The sequence below is a fragment of the Sander vitreus genome, chromosome 3 (assembly GCF_031162955.1).
Source record: "Sander vitreus isolate 19-12246 chromosome 3, sanVit1, whole genome shotgun sequence".
NCBI lineage: Eukaryota > Metazoa > Chordata > Actinopteri > Perciformes > Percidae > Sander > Sander vitreus.
Genome location: NC_135857.1, coordinates 15405971 through 15425746, shown reverse-complemented (window position 1 = coordinate 15425746; position 19776 = coordinate 15405971). Strand labels below are relative to the sequence as shown.

Sequence of the window (19776 nt, the reverse complement as noted above, 5' to 3'; positions counted from 1 at the left end):
AATGTCCCTTTCCCACTGAAATAACACCTTTCTCTGTAATATCATGTTTTTCTTCTTCTTCTTCATTTTCATCTTCTCCATCATCATCATCATCATCATCATCTTCTTCTTCTTCTTCTTCATCATCTGTGCTTTCAGTTAAATCAACCTCTTCAGAGACATTAGGTTGTGTGGTGGAAACATTTGAAGGTTCTGCTGAATGACTGGATTCATCTTCAGGTTGAGACTCATATGATTTTTCTCTAAAAAAGTACCAATCAAAATGAAAGACTTAAGGTGATGAATGTTCAATATGACTGGAAGAATTTAAGTGATAATGGTGATTTAAGAGATTCTTCTTGAAAACAATGCAAAGTCATAATGCTACTGTTACTGTCGTCCTGCAGCTGTTGGCCTCTTGTCCTTTACTCCTGCCCTTTCTTCTCACACTTGACACTGCTAACCTGAAAGTGCTATCAATACCGAGGTGACCTTTACATATGTATGATTCATTTCAAGCATTTAAAAATAACACCTTTCATGAGTTTTGGACAATGCATTGTCCCAACCCCATTGCAGGCTGAGCTGTTGAGTGACTGTGCTATAATAATGCTTAAAGGGACAGTTCACCCAGCATGAAATGAAAAAAAAAGAAGAAAAATACATATTTTTCCTCTTACCTTTGGTGCTATTAAACAATCTAGATTGTTTTGGTGTGAGTTGCCCAGTGTTGGAGAAATAGAGATATCTGCCTTGTCTCGAATATAATGGAACCAGATGGAACTCGGTTTGTGGTTTTTTAAAGCGCCAGAAATCATGACCCGGTTACTCAAGATATTGCATAGACCTGGTTGTGAGCAGTTTCATGTATGAACTATTTTCTTTCTAGTGAACTACAACCGCCAACCGTACCACCATGTAGAAGACCTTTGTGGTTTAACATTGCTTGGTTGGGGAGATTAGTTTATAGCTTAGTTTATAACTGATGCTGCTAGCTCACCTGAGCTAACTAACATTACAGCTCTGCCGAAGAGAATGCCATTGTTTACATCTTGTGCTGTCATGAGCATGAGCCTCTCTTTCATGAGTATGCTTCCTACGCAAGGTGATACTGTGGATTATCTTGAGTAATGTTAACTGGGTCATGATTTTTGGAAAGACACATTGCTGTTTGAGTTTTTTTTAAATGTATTATTTTGGCGCTTGGAGCACCACAAGCCGCGTACCATCTAGTTCCATTATATTGGAGAGAAGGCAGACATCTCTAGTGCTGATATCTCCAACACTGGGCAACTCACACCACAACAATCTAGTTTGATAAATAGCGTTACATTTAGAGGAACAATATGTATTTTTGATTTTAGTGTGAACTGTCCCTTTAAGATTGTGCAAATTTTTTCTTCCAAATTCTATTTCCTATGTTCCTAATCAGGACAAACAAACAAACAAACAAACAACAACAACAACAACCACGTCTACAGAATACCTCACACAGCAACTCCAGATGTACACCTTGAAGTATTAAACATAAAAAAATATATTTTATTTTAATAAAATAATTTTAATCCATTACTTCTTCTCTTATTTTAATTCTCATTACTTCTTCGCTTGTCACTTGTTCTTCTACTATTCTTTCCCTCATGCCCATCCTCTCCCTCTCCTGCTGATCTTCCTGGCTGTTGATAGCACAATAAGATGAGACTCACTTGGAAATGGTCACCTCTGTTGCAGGCTCTTTTTCAGGACTTGGCTGTAGGGGGGAAAGAAGGTGTGATGGTAAATAAACTTAGTGACAAACAGAAGAAAGATTTATAGGTGTGATGAGAGTTGTGACTTTGATTTAGTACCCCAGTATCCTTGAATGCATGGTTGTTATAGAATCTATCTTCCAGTTTAGCAGCCCAGTCAGCAGGGTCCATGCCACTAGCTACAAGAAAGAACAACAATCAATTATTCAATTATATCAATCAATTATATCAATTAATTACAGCAGTTAAATGGCATTGGCCTCATTTTTACCACGTTTAGTTGTAAGTTGCAGTTACCTTCTCTTTGTTTGAGAAGAGCATCGAAGTACTGTGCAGCATATTTAGGGATGTCTTCAGGCTGGTCTCGCAGAACTTCTCTGGCCAGCCCCTCCAGGATGGTACCAAATCCTCGCGGGACCCGGAGGTGAGTGTTGGAAAAAGGTACTGACATTTTGTTGTTGTTGGATACACTGAGACAGACAACTAGGGATAACCGACCAGGAGAAGTTGAAGGGTTTCTCAGTTATTTACTTTCTTCCTGATGTGTAGCGTAGAAGAGGAGAGAAACTAGGTAACACTGGGAACTTTCCACAGAATATAACGTTAAGCTATAAGCGTTTGTGACGTTAGTTATAACTTATAACGTTAGCTAGCTAGTTAAATAGAGTAACGTTAGCTAGGTAGTCGTCACACACCACCTAAATCGCTAAAAAATATATATTTAGTAAGATTTAGAACATGTCAAAACATTAATAGTTAGTTAGACCTGTTACCTGAAATGACTCGCACTTCGTATCCACCTTTAACGTTACTTATGAATGTTTTAGCTAACATTAGTTGGCTTTTACCATCATAGACAGTAAAAGGTTACCATAGACAGTAAAAGAACGTTACTGTGTTTTGTTGATAACTGTTTCTAGGCAACGGTTGTAACATTATCTACGGACACTGACGAGGCTCAAATGTCATGAAACTCACAGAAAAGAATGGCTTTATTGGATAAAAAATGCGGGTCCATTACAAACATAGAACACGTCACAACAAAAAGGCGAACGTTACATATAAAAAGGCATTACTGAAATAAAAAAGACTGATAAAATGTAGCATGTAAAACTAAAAACAGACGTGTTTTTCTTCTCCCTCTCCTTTTCCAGCAGCAACGAGCCCAGTCAGGCATATGTGATGACTGCATACTCAGAGTTGGTGCTCATCTTGCGGCTGACCTCTCTGGGCTGGGGGACATGCAGTCTGTCAGCTGAACGTGAGGCCTGCAGGTGAGACCTTGATTCATCTCCCCACCACTGGAGGAAAAGCAGAGAAAAATTCATATAACTTTAGCATGTTGAGAATAATGAATGTTGCAAGACTTTTTTTTTTGGGGGGGGGGCTCCCCTAGTTAGGCTCTGTAGCACCATGGAGGAATGTCTGGCAAAGCGAGACTAGGCCCTGTATTAATATTATCATTGATAGGTCTACTGAAAGACAAAAGTGGTTGTATTATATGGTGTATTTCAAAGTGACAGTAACACATGCATTCTAAGCAACCACTTGTTTTACTCCAAAATAATTTATTAGGTTTACATATACGTATATTAACCTTGCAATCTGCAGATGTGTAAACCAACATTGAAATCAATGACAATAATAAAGTAAACTAACTTGGTAGAATTTAAACAATATATCTATTTAGTTGCCAGGATATTAGGAAGACCTAGCTAACTAAACTAATACAATCTAATTCAGCACCTCTGCAATAAACCATACCTTCATGAAGGTTATAATCAGTTTTTAGAGAGGTGTTGATTAAAGTTCATGGTCATTTTGTTTGTTGTGCTGTTGAATTGTATTGTGCTATACTAAGAGATGTGTCTGCCTCCTTGTAAACCAACAGCAGTAAACTATAAGAGATCACCATAACATACTGTAGGCGTCTGGCTTGCTGCCTCTGTATAGCGGTGTTCTGTTCTCTCTCTCTCTTTCTGTTTGTCTTAATTGCAAGGGTGGAGCCAGTTGTGAGGGAGTCAGGTGTCCATCTTCTTCTCATCAGCCACAATCAACCTCTGCTTCATACACCTGTTCTCCTTTGCACTCAGTAAGCTTTCACATTTTGTTTCGTTCCAGACAACTTTTGTTAGTTAGTTCTATAGCCCTATGTTTCAAACTCTAATCCTGTTTCTTTTGTCATCAGCTTGCCGTTTGAACCTGACTCCTGCCACCACTCCACTCGTGCCAAGGACCCGTATTGGATTCCCTCAAGGCCAGAAATCACATTCCCGCCACCAGCTTGCTCCGCCTTGCTTCTTCTCGATCTGCCCCCCCTGGGAATCTGGACTTTGCACACTTGAGTACATTCTAATAAACCTTGTTATCATTTACTCTCCTGGCTCTTAAGTACTGTCTACTGTCTGAATTTGGGTTCTAATAGTCATTCCCACCTAATAGACATTATTTACCTGTTTTAGATTCATACGTGATCTACAGTTGCAAAGAGTTGCTCTTAGAACAGAGGAGACTAAGCTGTCCTAGGACTTTGGGATTCAGTAAGTTAAAAGTGACCAACATATTGACTCTGAAGTCCAGCCCTCACCTCTTTTTGATCTCCAGGAGTCAAGTAGCCAACCTGAGTGAGCTCTGGTGTACTGACGCCTCGGACAGTGATCATTATGTCAGCATATGGAACCTCAGTGTCACTCTCATTATCTGGGCCAAAGAAAATATTCAATATATCAGTTATTGTCAATCTTTTTATTGCAGACAGTGATGCTGGATCACTTAGAAAACAAATGTGGCAGTACTGCTGATCCAGAGATAATCTCACCTGTTGTAGGAATCCTCAAAGTCACTCTTTCACTTTGTGTTGACAATGACCCTGGGGAATATGACGGCTATGAATGGCAGGACTGCATTTGGAGACTATATTTTTGCATTTTATTTTATTAATATTTTAAACTCTTTACCCTTCACTGGTGAGGGGACAGCGTGGGCAGGTAGTGGTGACCTGAAACAAGCGCATATAAATAAAGAATTTAGCAAAATCATATATTTTTTTGAAGGTAATTAAACACAGATTTACCCAAATAGTCATTCTTAAATTGTACTCACCCTGACCTTGACACAACAGGCTCCCCTGGAATGTATGACAATATTAACACAATGTTATAGAGATGAAGTTGTGTGCATTTTCTTATTCACAAAAGTCTTACTTTTTTTTGCAGCCAATGTATGTTTATAGTGTAATATTTTGTGATCACCTTTATCATTCCGACTCTGTCTGTTCCGGTTCAGACATAGGTAAACGGCCAATGCTGCAAGCACTGTGGCCACAGCAACGGTAACTGTTGCTAAAACCTTAATTCCAGTAAATTCTCCTGTTAACATGGAAACAACATTAACTTGGATTGTATTGTTATTATTACTATTGATATCATTATCTACCTTCATAAACTTAATATTATATACTGCATCTCACCCCCACTGGAATCTTTTGGCTGAACAGGAAGAGATGCTGAGAAATGTAGAATATAGTGTATATATAAATAAAAATCTATAAACATAATGCAATGTTACAATTGTAAAATATCTTAATATCAGACATTTTAATTAAAAAAATAACATTCAAGGTCCTCACCATTTTTTGTTTTACTCTTTGGGGTAATCGTCCAGTTTGGGGCACTTGTTTGAGCTGAAAAAAATGGCACACAAAAAAAACATTAAAAAACACGAAAGTAAATCTAGTACGGGCTTTGTAACATGTTTACTTGTTGCTTTCTTAAAGAATTGTCAAAGACAAGATATAGCTTATATTAATTTTCATACAATAACCTTTAAGTTGCAGTAAAACAATGCGCTCTGTTTTCTGTTGAAGTTGAGGGTCCTCTGTATCTTGTGTGTAGCAAGTGTAGTTCTTCTTGAGATCTTCACTGGACACATTTGATAGATGAAAGGACATCGTGCACAAGCTGCCTTTGATTAATGTCCAGTGACAGCCAGAGTTGTCGGATGATTTACTCCAACAGCCACGAACAAATCCATTTGAGCAATTGTAGGTGCAGTTCAATGTTAGAGAGTCGCCTAACGCTACAGCCACGGAATCAACGGGCATCTTCTTATTAATACAGCTCACAAAAACTGCAAAAAGAGGACATATTAACATTACAGAAATAAACATATTACATTAAATACAGAGCACATTTTTTATAGATGCATGAATTATGGAATACATGCCCATATATTTAACACACTTAATTGCTAAAGTCTAGTCCATTGACAGAGTATATAGACTATACTTTACCTTGTGTCACCCAAAAAAAGAGCAAAGTAAAGTGGACTGAGATCATCATTGTTATTCTGATTACTGCTGCCTCAAAACATGCAATCAAATATCTTGTGCTTATGCAGTTTGGTTGGTGCATGCACCTGCAGAAAAATGCTGAAATACCCACACATATGTTCCAACCCTTTAGTAAGGGTACAGGAAGTGGTATACGACAGGATTCAGAGCTGTGTAAAAAATAATTCATAACTTTCCATGTATTGCACCTGACTTCCTGCAAAGTAAAAACAAAATGTATTCTCAAACATGAAGATACACAAATTACACAATAACATATTGAATCAAACAAGTTTTAATCATGTATTAATAGTGCAAAGCTTACATTTTGAAAAAAACCAAAACACAATGTGGTTTGCATCTGCAGATGCACCATTGTAGCTTGCTCTCTGCTCAAACAGAGGATGTGTCTTGACATTAATTTTCCACTAACATTAAATAATTCATTTAGAAATCCTCATACTTTAAACACAAAAGGGGTCTTTGTGATAAAGCTTTCAACGTTAGCGTGTGGATTCATTTGATTCCAGAAACCCATCCGATTTTCATATCTGTCCCATATTTTCTTCTCTTTATAACCTCTAATTGAATTACAGAGGTAACATAAATAATTGAAGTGATCCACTCACAGAGACCAAATCTAGGTTAGCCTTAGCACATACTCATGCATTATGGAAGTGGAAGGTACAGTTACAGAACATCATCGCACACCATTATCAGCTAGAGCAATCACATGGGACTCACATTTCATGCTCTTGTTTCACTTTCAGTGACTGAGGGCCTCTCACTTTCATGCCTTTAAACAATCTGTCCTGTAGGCTCAGACCAAACAGTCTTGAATGGAAATACACACAATAAAAAAGAACCAGTGTGGACTTCAGTGATAATGTGTTCATGGAAAGTAATGCACCTTTTCTGTTTTTCAGCTTCATGGATTTTTCTGCTGCGGACACAATCTGGACTTGCCTCAGGTAAGAGCAATTGACTGTTACAAGTTATATAGTTGTTTTTTGACAGTATATTTAAAAATGTAGCTTATTTAAGAAGAAACAAAACCATATTGACTAGACGGTCAAACATACATATTAACTAATGACTGATATTGATTTATGTATGTAAGAATCATCTGAAGGCAGTGCAGACCTCCCCCTCTTTGAAGAGACAGACATTGCTCAGTGTCCAGAGGGAAAATACTTCTCCCACCAGCTTTGTTTGGAGTGTCCCTCTGGTCATTTGTAAGTCATTAACCATTTTTGAAATGACTAATCTGTGTAATTTTACTGTTTACAGTACACTATGAAAATACATCAATGCAACCTTAATATAAAAACACATTATTTGCTCCTTTTAATCACATGTTATCGTTTGAAATAAGATTTAAAAAAATGAAATGTTTGAAGACATTTAACTGTAATATAGATACTACATTACTATATTTTGTTTTATTTGTTGTATAGTTGTCCTGGCAATGTATCTGCACCTCATAGATGTCCAGGAGTAACATTCAACCTCTACACGGGGAAAAGTAGTATCAGTGACTGCAAGGTAAGAGGCAGCTGTGGATAACAACCCATCATCATACAACAAACCTTTCCTTTATGCCCTTCTTTGAAAGCCAAAGAAATATTGCATATGTTATATGCTTACTATATATAGTTTTTCGAGCAATGAACCCGATTGATAGGCGTTTTTGTCATAGCAGGAAAAAACTAAGCACAGGTAGAAGTAATAACATTAATAAGGACTTCAACTTAAGCTTTACTTTACATGTTTCTCCTCAGTGTGTACGTTTATATCTACATACCTCAAATATTGTCCCTGATGCAGTGTGACAGGAGGTCATACTGTTGTCTTTACTCATTTCTGTATGTTTACAGCCTTGTTTTCCAGGTCTGATCAGTGCAGTGGACAAAGTGGACTGTAGGCTGTGTCCTGCAGGTTTCTCATGTGATCCAGCCAATGGGACTCTCTCTTTATGCCCCCCAGGACAGCATTCCCCAGAGGGGGTCCTACAGTGTCTGACATGCCCTGTAGATTCTGTCTGCACATCTGGATTTCCTATTAAGGTAACTACAGCAGACTTTTTCAATTCCAAATCCTTTGTCTTAAAATGTGTTTTATCTAAGAGAGAAGAATGTCTAGTTTGCCATTATGAATTGTTGGTGAAGTGTGCCTAAAAATTGGAATTAATCAAAGTCATATGCTTTATCTCCTTTGTCTTTTATTCATCTCTTATATGTGCTTATAGTGTGGGCCTGGCAAAGAGCCCAACGTAGATCACACTGTGTGTAATGACTGTCCTCCGGGCTTCTACTCCACTGTGTGCACTGTCCAGTGCCTGCAGTGTCCAGCAGGTAGTTCAGTTATAAATTAGCATTATCTAATTTACTCTTAATACAGTGTTTTGATATATAAGTGTGTCATCTGCCTGCCATAGGAAGTTACTGTCCAGATAGTGGGATGTCACAGCCGCTCCCCTGTCCTCCTACTTGGTCTTCCACACCTGGGCAGACTTACTGCCGTAGCTGTAATGATACGTCTTTGCTGTGTGGGGGAGCTGTGGCCCCCCGCTGGAGCCAGCATGTCCACAGGTCCGGTCAAACGATCACCTGTCGACCAGGAACATACAAAGACACGAGGGAAGAGTTAGAGTGTGTGGTCTGTCCAATAGGTGAGTGTTTATCACTGCATACTGACATTTATATTGCTGTCATCCTGGAAGAAGCCTGATATGTATTTGTACATGTTTTTCTTCACCCCAGGTCATTACTGTGTGGGAGGTGTAGCTGTACCCTGTCCTGCAGGGACTTATGGTCCAAAAGAAGGTCTGCAGAGGCTGAGAGACTGCACAATCTGTCCTGCAGGTAGAGTATAGATTGATATTGGCAAACCTTCTAAATTGTTATTCTCACAGTTTCACAGCCAAAGACTGCAATATATGTAATCATATCAGTATCATTTTGTATACCCCTAAACTTACCGACTCAGTTAAATTGTTTCATTTTACTTAGCTAACTGTTTTGCATGTCTTTACCATATATTATATAATATCCTGTAAAAAAGATATATATAATATAATCTTTTTTTTTCTTTCTGATGAACTTGTCTATAAATACTTTTCTCTAGGGTTTTACTGTCTGGAAGGCAGCTCACTGAGACCCACCTCCCAGTTCCTGTGCCCACAGGGCTATTACTGTGAAGAGGGCACTGCCACCCATCATGGGTCACCTTGCCCTGCTGGTACAGCGGGGGAACAACTGGGTCAGACAAGTAGGGCAGCCTGCAAGAGATGTAGAGAAGGACGCTTCTGTCCTGCAGGTAAGTCTTTGCACTAATAAACTGACTTCAATTGAGCAACAAATACTGAAATACTAAAATAAACTGTCACAGCAAGTAACTACAGCAATACATACAGAAAAAAAACATAAAAGGAAGATTGTTCGATTTAAAAGTGTGTGTGTGTGTGTGTGTGTGTGTGTGTGTGTGTGTGTGTGTGTGTGTGTGTGTGTGTGTGTGTGTGTGTGTGTCACAGGCTCATCGGGTCCTGGCTTGCCCTGTGCTCGGGGGAGATACTGTCCTGCTGGCACCTTAGAAGAAGTGATATGTCCTCGAGGCACCTTCACCCCTCATCAAGGAGCAATAAGTTAATTTATATGCTGTATTATTACTGTTTTATACTCTTCACTTATTAAATCATATATACAGTCATATATATATATACCCCCCCCCCTGCATACTGAGTATGAGGCTCTGGCTTGCTGATAATTTATAAGTGAAATTATTATTTGGGAATTGCCCTATAGTTCCTCAGCATCTCAGCTTAAACTAATATAGTGCTATAGCAGTCTATCACAGCAAAACTCAGTGATTATATAAAGATCTGTGTTCTTTAGTGTCCATGATGAACCGGAATATATGGATGAGAAATTATAACAGATGGATGCCAAGAGGGCAAAGAGATGCGTCTAATTTAGCAGTAAAAAATAAATAAAATGTTGATGGCAAGCCGGAGCTGTGAAGCCAGTAATGGATAACTGTCAAAGAAAACCTAACTATGAGCTATGTGCTAGATAAGCAGGGCCCATAAAATGCAAAATTCATTTTTGCATTTTTTAACTTATCCCTCCAGGTGTAAAGGACTGTCTTAAATGCCCGGCTGGTTTTTACTGTCCCGAGGGGAGAAGTGACCCTGTGCCCTGTCCACCGGGCTCCTTTAACCCCTTAGAGGGCCAGGATGAGTTGGCTGATTGTAGGGAGTGCTATGCAGGGAAGGCCTGCACACAGGTAGCTCTGAGAGCCCCCGATGTGGAATGCATGCAAGGGCAAGTAACCTCTTCAAATTCAAGAAAAGGTTTTCTGTGAAGCATGCTTCAGTGAAACAGTCAACTTGTGTTTTGATACGTCATGTCAGGTTTGAAGGAGTATCTCTTACAAAGGATTTTGTGTAATATTGCCTGTAATCTAATCCTGCCTTTAAATTGTTACCCTATCAGTTTAATGGATTTGCCTTAATCTTGATAGGTTTGTGTGCCCCCCTGGTTCTTCTAAACTCAATGCGCCGACCAATGCCTGCCCACCAGGGACAATGAGCAATCGCACTGACCTCACTGACCGCTCCCAGTGTCAGCAGTGCCCAGCGCGATATGCCTGTCTTCGAGGTGCCACTTATCTTTCACACATATACGTGTTCAGCTGGCCTTTAAAAGTACTGTTTAATATTTCATAGTATCAGAAGCAATTTATTTAGTTGCCTCTGTCACATAAAACTGGGTGATATATCAATAAAATATCTATTTTGTGATATGAGTCAACATGTTGATAAAGCTTTAATGTGTCCTACACCTAAAGGGTGCATTAAGGATATAATCTACACATTTTTGAGTTAACTTGACTGCTCTACAGAAAAGAAATTAACAATGAATGCCTCTACTAATTTTATCACTATATCCACGTTGATAATTTACTTAACATTAACATTTACTTATTGAATTTTTCTTGTGTGTAAGTTCTAAAAGCTATAATAGTAATTCTCAAAATATTGTCAAACTATGTCACCATTGGGGTCCTAGGTTGAAAATATAGCGATATTTGATTGTTTCAGTACCACCTAAACCTACTTTATATCAAAATCTATAGCTTGCAGCTTGTTTGCAAGTTTTCCTACCTTGATGACTGTATTATTTATGCTTTATCAGGAACTGGTGGTATCCAGAGACCACCACTCTTCTGCTTTGCAGGGCATTATTGTCCCCCTGGAACTATGTTCCCCACCCAGTATAAATGTCCTGTGGGGACATGGAGTGGTCACAGTGGATTAGAAGCTGAAAGTGAGTGCCGGCCATGCCCGCAGGGCTGGTACTGTTTGGCTGGATCTGGAGCTCCGTCAGGTCGATGCAGCTCTGGACACTACTGTCCTGAAGGTACACATGAGTGTGACATAAGTGGTAATATAGGTAGTATCTAAATTAAATAAATACATGTGTTACTGCTGTAGTTAAAAAAATCTAAATACAGCTTTCTATATGAAATCGATTTCATAAAATAAGATTTGTTTTCTCTTTAAGAGCTGTAATCATGAGTCATTCATGTGGATATAACTATTTCTATGTCCCCACCAGGGACTGCATATGGCACCCAGTTTCCTTGCCCTGCAGGCACCTACAGCATCCAAATGGGCAACAGATACAGACAAGACTGCCTGATTTGTCCTGAAGGCTCTTTCTGTCAAAAGGGCACCTCCAAACCTTCACCCTGCCCAGCGTAAGCAGTCATTGTGTGTTCATTTGCTATATAGGGTAGGGATTAAGCTGGTATAAATAGTAGGATTTAGTGTATCCACTCTGTTCTGTCTTTCTTTAGCTCCACATTTCGCCATCTGAAAGGAGGTTGGAGGCTAGAGGACTGCTCTGCTTGCCCTGCTGGCTATTTTTGTCCCCACTCATCCACTGTCAACCCCAGAGTGTGCGGAACTGGCAGCTACTCTGTAAGGCCACATCTATAACACAGTCCACTGTGACTGATTAAATGACGGAACCAGTGGAAACCAGAGCTGGCTTATTATTCTTGTCCTTCCATAAACCATTCTGTTTGTCCTATTTTTAGATTAGCATTTTCCACCCACAGTGATTGTTTTACATTACACACCATGTATGTACATCTGTAAATGTCTGCAAGATGAATAGTTAAAGTCTAATTGTACTTTTTTTGCTCTCAATATTAAAGAAATAGTCTGTTATTACTGCGTCTTGCAAGTTCGATTCTCTTTTCCGTTGTGTTTTCAGTCTGTATTTTCACTCCCCCATACTGGTTGATATTTAACTTCAACTCTCTGAATCTTCCTTCACATTCTCTTGTGTGTAGGACGAGGGCTCTGTGGAGTGTTCTCCATGCCTGCAGGGCCACTACTGCAGTAATGAGACCACTAGTGAGGAAGCCATGTTAAGCGTCATGGTGTGCCCCCCAGGCTTTCTCTGCTCTCAAGGTTTGGCACGAGACCCCCAGCGCTCAGCCACCCTCTGTCCTCGAGGTTTCTACTGCCTTGGAGGAGGCATTGTGAGTCAAAGAATGATATATACAGCAAAGGAATACTGTATATTAATGAATTCATATGGTCTGCTTTTCACATGTCTAAAGCACTTTTGGTCCATTAAACTACCTGCAAATGTGATTTCCCTCATAGGATCCTAACCCCATTCCTTGCCCCAATGGTACGTACAGTGAATCTCCTGGTCTGCGTGATGCCAGCGAGTGTATCCAGTGTCCAGAGGGGAAGTACTGTTATTCCCAGCAGCCTCAGGAGCAACCTATTACCAGGCCTGTAAGATGCCAAATAAATGAGATATACAGTATTTAAGACAAATACAGTAAAGTATCCAACTTTTTATTGATGTTATTTTTAGTGATTATACATAGTTATATAGTTAAATACTAAGCAAAACATTTTTTTCACATGGTGATTTTTGATTGTAGATGAAGAATGATGTTATAACAAAATAAGTGATACATTTATTATGTATGCTGTAATATTTCAGACAGGTGTGTGTCCTCATGGGCACTATTGCCCCAGAGGGACTGGCTACCCCCACACCTACCCCTGTCAGGCTGGCCAATATAGGAACAATACACTTGGTCACAGGGGAGAGGCGTGTGTTTTATGTCCATCCAGGCATTACTGTGACAGATTGGGAACTCACATGCCCTTAGTCTGTCCTCAGGTAGGAATATACAGCATTTTGAAAAACTGTTTTGCCACATAGTCAGACAGTGCTTGTGAAACATTTTTCTCTCTGTCACTCTATTAATAGGGCTTTTACTGTCCAGAGGGCACTTCTACTCCTAAACCTTGTCCTGAAGGAACCTACAGCATACGTTCAGCTCTCAGTGATGGGTCTGAGTGCTCCTCTTGTGGTGGAGGCCAGTATTGCACCAGTGTGGGACTAACGGAGCCCTCTGGAAGCTGCAAAGAGCGCTTCTACTGTAGAGAGGGAGCCAAGTCTGCAGTATGAAAATGCTATTTCAATTATTTATTAAATAGAAGTTGCTAGTCTTTAATGCTTTATTCTTGTCTTTATATATTAAAGATCAGTGACATATGTCACATTAAGACATTTTACACTTTTAGATTTTCAATGTGGTGATGAAATTATGAAACATTACGTTGCTGTGTATTTACATACAATTCCCTGGAACGGGCCTCAGGAATGAAATGACTTCCCTGCAGTACATTTTGGCTTCTATTTACTGTACATGCATGTGCTGTGACTATGCCTAGACTCCTGTGGATGGGCCGACAGGCGGTTTGTGTCCAGCAGGAAGTTACTGTCCTCTAGCTTCTTCCTCTCCCCTCCCCTGTCCCCCCGGCACCTTCAGCAACAGCACTGGCCTCAGCAGACCTGAGGAATGTATCAGCTGTCCGCCAAGGTAATGCCACTCATACTCACTCACTGTTCTTCCTTATAATATGACTATTCAGGACCATGTAAAATACAAACCTCTATTCTTTGTGTCAAATGTTTCTCTCCTTGTCAGTTTCTATTGTTTAGGTTCCAACAACACCTCACCTTCGGGTCCTTGTTTTCCTGGTTTCTACTGTACCGGCGGCTCAGCTACGCCTGTTCAGAATGAAGCAGAGGAGGGTTATTATACCTTGGAGGGGGCAGCCAGGCCACAACCATGTCCTCTTGGCACTTTTCAGTCGGTAGGGAATAATCCATACAGAATTCCAAGTGCTGTTCTACTGAGGGTACTGTTAAAATTAGACAATGACATTAAGCCATATTCAAGGTCATTCCCTTGTTTATAAATCCTCCACAGCGTCGAGGTGCACAGTCATGTGTGGAGTGTCAGGGAGGCAGACTGTGTAACAAGACAGGCTTGTCCCAGCCAACACTGTGTCCCACAGGACACTACTGTCCTCCGCGGTCATCTGTTGCTCGACCCTGTCCTCCAGTCAGTATTAGTGTGTTGTTATGCCTGTAGTGTGGTGTGTGTGTGTGTGTGTGTGTGTGAATGACTGTTCTTTCTTGTCTTCTTAGGCGTGTTGGCTGTATTTCTTACTTTTGCACTAAAGGTTCATGAATTTGATTTACCCTCATTCAAATTCACAAAATGTATATTGTATAATGATACTATCTTATTATTCAGGGCTCTTACTCTGACCAGCCTGGTGGCGACGCTGTGCATCACTGCCGGCCATGCGAGGCTGGTTGGTTCTGCAGCCGAGCCGGTCTCTCTGAACCTCAAGGTCTCTGTGACCCGGGACACTACTGCACCTCTGGAGCCTCCACTGCCTCTCCAGTAAGAAGTAATGAATAAAGACTTTGATACTGCAGCTCGGCTTCCAGCAGCTTATCCATAAAGACCTGATGTTTTAGGAAAAATTTAATTATATGAAATTGAAAAAGAAATCTAATATATAATACATAAAAACATTTTAAGAAGTAGTTTTAAACATTCCTAAAGTTGGAGTTTTTTGGGACAGTGTAACAAAAGGTAGTTACTCTCATGGCAGTCTCTTCTAGATATAAAGTGCCGCTGCCAGTGTATCTGAGGTTGTGCACAGAGAATGAGAGAATTAAAACAATCACTTCATTCTATAGATATTGAAAGGAATTAAATTGACTATGTTTTGATGTCATATGACCAAATTGTTGTTTAAATTAATTTTTTGTTCACTCTATTGATATGTTTCATATGCAGTGATGTAGTAAGGAACCTAACACTATGCCTTTCATGTTTATCATGTTAAACTCTGAATGATATATGATGATGGTGAAGGTCTGACATTTTGTCTGTTATGTGCTTGTGGTGAGGCAATCCTGTATTTTGCTAGCAAGTCACAGTATATGAGCCAGAGCGAAGGAGCACCGCCAATGAAAAATTGTCCACTTTAAAGTGGTGGAATGATCCGGTCTTTAAGTTGAATATTTTTGCTTTCTAAGATGAACCTGTGTAGTTGATTTGATGGCAGCTATTCAGTTCCCACTCGCTTTGACTGCTAAAGTGTTTTCTGTCATTTGATATGAATAAGAATTTAGAAAGAAAGAAGAATTTAGAGACATGTTTAGTTCAGGTTTGCATTAGGCAAATAAAAAAATGTTTTTCAGCAGTGTTTTTTGGATAAGCTGTTGATATTGCGTGGGAAATGAATGACAGCTTCCAACACAAACTGCCCACAGCTTTAACTTTTGAAGTTCTTACTATAACTGAACGCCAAAATGATTCAACTTTGTCATACTGATGATTATTCCAACATTCCCACAGGTGGCCGTGGCCTCTGGAGGGGTATGTTCTGCAGGCTATGTCTGTCCACGAGGGACCATGTACCCCCAGCAGCACCCCTGCCCTGTTGGAACATGGAGCAGCACTGTGGGAGCCCAGAACCTGTCCTCCTGCTGGCCCTGCCCTCCAGGACTCTACTGCAACAGTACTGGACTCAGCCAGCCCTCAGGAATCTGTTATGCAGGTATGGGAATTATTTATGTGGTACAAAGTGGGAAAAAGCTATATAATGTTTCAAAACATTGTTTTATGATTTTTAACAGTTAAACGTTTGATAGAATAACATTTGAACATTTTGATTTTTTTTTTTGTCTACTGACCATTTCAAACTATTATTTAATGGGTAAGTGAAGATGCCTGTCTTTTGTTTTCTTACTTTATGTCCATACATTATTTTTGTATACTGATTTATAGGGTATTACTGTTCAGGAGGGGCCGTGTCTTCAATGCCTTCAGATGGTGTGACAGGACACATTTGTCCAATTGGACACTACTGTCCCACGGGCTCAAGGTCTCCTGTACTCTGCCCTGATGGGACGTACTCGAACACTACAGGTATAGAAAATTAATTTCATGGAACTGCATGACATATCAAGCGGTGCAAATTTTTTTTTCTCCGAATTACGGCAGCTCTTTGCACTATTTTTCAACCCATATGATAATAGAAAGCTTAAAAATCTGTACATAATTTGGGAAAAACATGATACAGTACAGGTACAAAGAAAAAAATCATCCTGTAGAGCCGACATCTTATTTCGTAACTGATTGTTCTCCAACTGTCTTCGTCATTCTGAAACCAGAACGCAACAAATGTTGAGGATGACTCATTTTCACTCCTGCCACCTAAAGAGAGGCAAACATTGCTGTTACTATTTTTAAGTTACATAGCATAGGTAGGGCAGGAATTTGGCGTAAACAGCATTACTAATCTTGAAACCTGTTTTTGTTATACTATGCTGGAGTCACGTTCACAGGATGAATGTTTGACAAATCTACATTTTAATCCGTCCTATAATAATCTGGGCTGCTCTAACTGCAATACACTTAGGAAAGCGAAACATCCTCTGAATTCACTATAGGTCTCAAGTCAGTGGTTGTAAAGTTTCATGAGGCCGGGATTATCCTCGAGGTCACAACAGGTCATTTTATACATTAACATCAAGTTTCACAAAATGGTCTCACTACAATGAAATGGCTACTATGGGGACTAACATAACACATAAATACAAATGGGCTCATTGAATTCACAAGAGTCTCAGATTTCCAGTCATACCAAATGTATGCAGTTCTAGGACTGTTTAGGGACCTCAGTATGCAGAAATATTCAAATACACCATTTTAGAATACACATTTATACTGCATAAAAAAAACGACATGATTTTTGCCCCACACTGCATGGGATTATCATGAAGTGGGCATATCTGTAAAGGGGATAATTGCAGGTACCCATAGAAACCATTGTCATTCAGATATCTTGAGGTGAGAGGTCAAGGGACCCCTTCGAAAATGGCCGTGCTAGTTTTTCCCTTGCCACGATTTAGCCTAGGTTTGGAGCGTTTTTTAGCCCCCTTCCTGATAAGCTAGCATGACGTAGTTGGTACTGCTGGATTCCTTAGGTTGTCTAGTTTCATATGATACCCATTTATTCAGCGGCTGGAGCCCCAGTAGCCACCCACCCGCTCTGCCCCTTATATCAAGTATTACGATTTAAAATATAAAATGCAGGCAATACTTTATTATGTTATTCGTTCTTTTTTTGGATGAAGGTGCGGAAGAGTGTGATGACTGCCTCTCAGGGACCTACTGTCTGTCAGGAGAAGGTGTCCAGCCCTGTCCAGCAGGACACTACTGTCTTGGTGGCGGTGTTGAGGGTATCCTGCCCTGCCCTCCTGGCACATACAGTCCTCACTTTGGCCTCAGCCAAGTGGAGCAGTGCCTCATTTGTCCAGCAGGTGAGAGTATTGTCACATGGTTGTCTTCATTGCTCTGCACTGGAAAATCTTTCAGTAAATGTTGAATCAGATTTTAATTGATCAATTTCTTCATGTGGTAGACATGTTGAAACTAATTGATCAAGATAAAAGATAAATAGAATGTTTTATCACATTTAATTAACTAAAGGAGGAATATTATTTTATGATGCAATGGGATTAACCATCAACACCGAGGATTTCCATGCCTTTCTGTTACTGCAGTGGTGTTTTTTAAATTGTTCATGCTGTGCTAACAGGGTTCTACTGTGAGGACTGGGGTCTGTTTGAACCTACTGGACCCTGTCAAGCTGGTTACTACTGCATAGCGGGTACACTACACGTATGATACTAGCGCAGTTGTGACAATGGCAATATTACCATTTATCATTGTGATCTAACTAAATACCTGCTACTGTAGAAAAAGAGCCAGTGTGCTGCTAAACTGAATTGGAAAACTAAACTTATCGTAAATGTGCAACTTCTCAAGGTGTGAACTTTCCGAACCCAGATGGTAACTTCAGCACAGGAGTGGGAGGAGCATGTCCAAGGGGGCGGTACTGTCCTGAGGGCACCAGTCTCCCACTGTCCTGTCCACCAGGAACCTACTCTGACAGGTGGACCCAAATATTACTCGTACACACTTGTAAGCAGATAATCTGTTTTGCTTTACTATGTAACTGTATATGTTTGTGTGTGCTTACGTGTTTACACACATATGGTTGCAGTCTTCACCTGACAGACACCCGTGACTGTAGTCCATGTCCAGCGGGTCAATTCTGTGGCACTGCAGGTCTCACTCGTCCATCTGGACTGTGTCAGGCAGGATTTTACTGTCCAGGGGGAGACAGAAAAGCTACAGGTAGAATGGCAAAATATTAAGTTTTTATTTTATTCATGACAAGTTCATTTAATGTGTGCTTTTTTCTGAAGGATAAACCTAGTTCGAGCACTTTAAAAAAAATCAACACAATGATTTCACTGTTATTTAAACAACACTTAATAATGAATGTAGTTCATACATATCATACATAATTAAAAAAAGTGGAGGGCAGAGCTAATATACAATGTGTGGAGATAAATCGTATGAATAAGCATCAGAAGAGAAACAGATGCTGATAAATGCAGGAAATCTGAATGTGTGAGGGTGTTTTGTTATGAACGAATGAAGAATTACTGAATTAATCAGGGTTTATCACATGATTCATCACATTAAGGGCTTAGCAGTCATAATCTCAGTAATTCACCACATCTAATTGTTTTTTTTTTCTCCAGGCTCAGAAGGAGGTCTCTGCCCACCAGCTCATTACTGCCCTGAGGGTAGTGCGAGCTCAGTGCCCTGCCCAGCTGGGGCATACACCAACCTCACAGGCCAGTCAGTGTGTTCACGCTGCCCTGCTGGCTACTACTGTCCAGAAAAGACTGGCAACTTCAACAAGTTCCCCTGTCCCCCTGGCTTCTACTGCCCTGATGGTAAGACTCCACCCAAATACTATGCTTGCGTTTCTTAATGAATTTATTGACAGTAATACCACTATCTAGGATTTTCTTGTTGTACTGCTTTGATAAACGATTCCCCTCAGCTTTTACAATACAAGCAAAAATCTATAGTAATTAAATGGCACGTCGCACTCATTTGAAAACAAATTGTTATATGCATAGGTACAAGGCATGCCACCCAGTTTCCCTGTCCTCGTGGATACTACAACCCAGAGCCTATGACTCAGAGTCTGGACAGCTGCCTGCCATGTCCTCCAGGACACTACTGTGAGAAGGAGAGGCTGACCAAAGTGTCTGGAAAATGCAAGGCTGGTCAGTAACAGCGTCTTTGTTTATTTCTACCGAAGACACAATCACAGCCATACAGCCTGCTCTTTCAGTGTCAGTACTTTGTCCTCTGTGTCAGCCTTTGTCTCTAGGGGTTGGCAAGCCAGTCTAAAGCAGTCTGGAAGATTGCGGGAAGGTAACA

At 40.1% G+C, this 19776-nt stretch overlaps 1 protein-coding gene across 2 annotated transcripts; it reads right to left on the bottom strand.

The window, feature by feature from the left end:
• Window positions 1-2701: 2701 nt before the first annotated feature.
• Window positions 2702-6157, bottom strand: LOC144512826 (uncharacterized). Of its 2 annotated transcripts, none has more exons than XM_078243778.1 (10): window positions 6019-6157; window positions 5550-5855; window positions 5356-5409; window positions 5197-5232; window positions 4979-5119; window positions 4830-4854; window positions 4685-4725; window positions 4546-4596; window positions 4315-4427; window positions 2702-3028 (listed from the first exon to the last, which is right to left on the bottom strand). In XM_078243778.1, exons 1-10 carry the CDS (start codon window positions 6137-6139, stop codon window positions 2897-2899), a joined length of 1020 nt encoding a protein of 339 aa, XP_078099904.1. In that variant the 5' UTR covers window positions 6140-6157; the 3' UTR covers window positions 2702-2896. The 2 variants fall into 2 exon arrangements, with proteins under 2 accessions (XP_078099904.1, XP_078099913.1); XM_078243787.1 differs by having other exon boundaries at window positions 4979-5095.
• Between the last annotated feature and the right edge of the window lie 13619 nt (window positions 6158-19776).

Bases quoted from the DNA above. Each gene is read 5' to 3' on its own strand.
- LOC144512826 (XM_078243778.1), bottom strand. From the start codon at position 6,139: ATGCACCAACCAAACTGCATAAGCACAAGATATTTGATTGCATGTTTT. The intron at 5,410-5,549 runs GTTATTGTATGA...CATTTTTTTCAG, and splicing joins TGTTTTACTGCAACTTAAAG to CTCAAACAAGTGCCCCAAAC. The intron at 3,029-4,314 runs GTGAGGGCTGGA...CTTTTCCTCCAG, and splicing joins CTCCTGGAGATCAAAAAGAG to TGGTGGGGAGATGAATCAAG.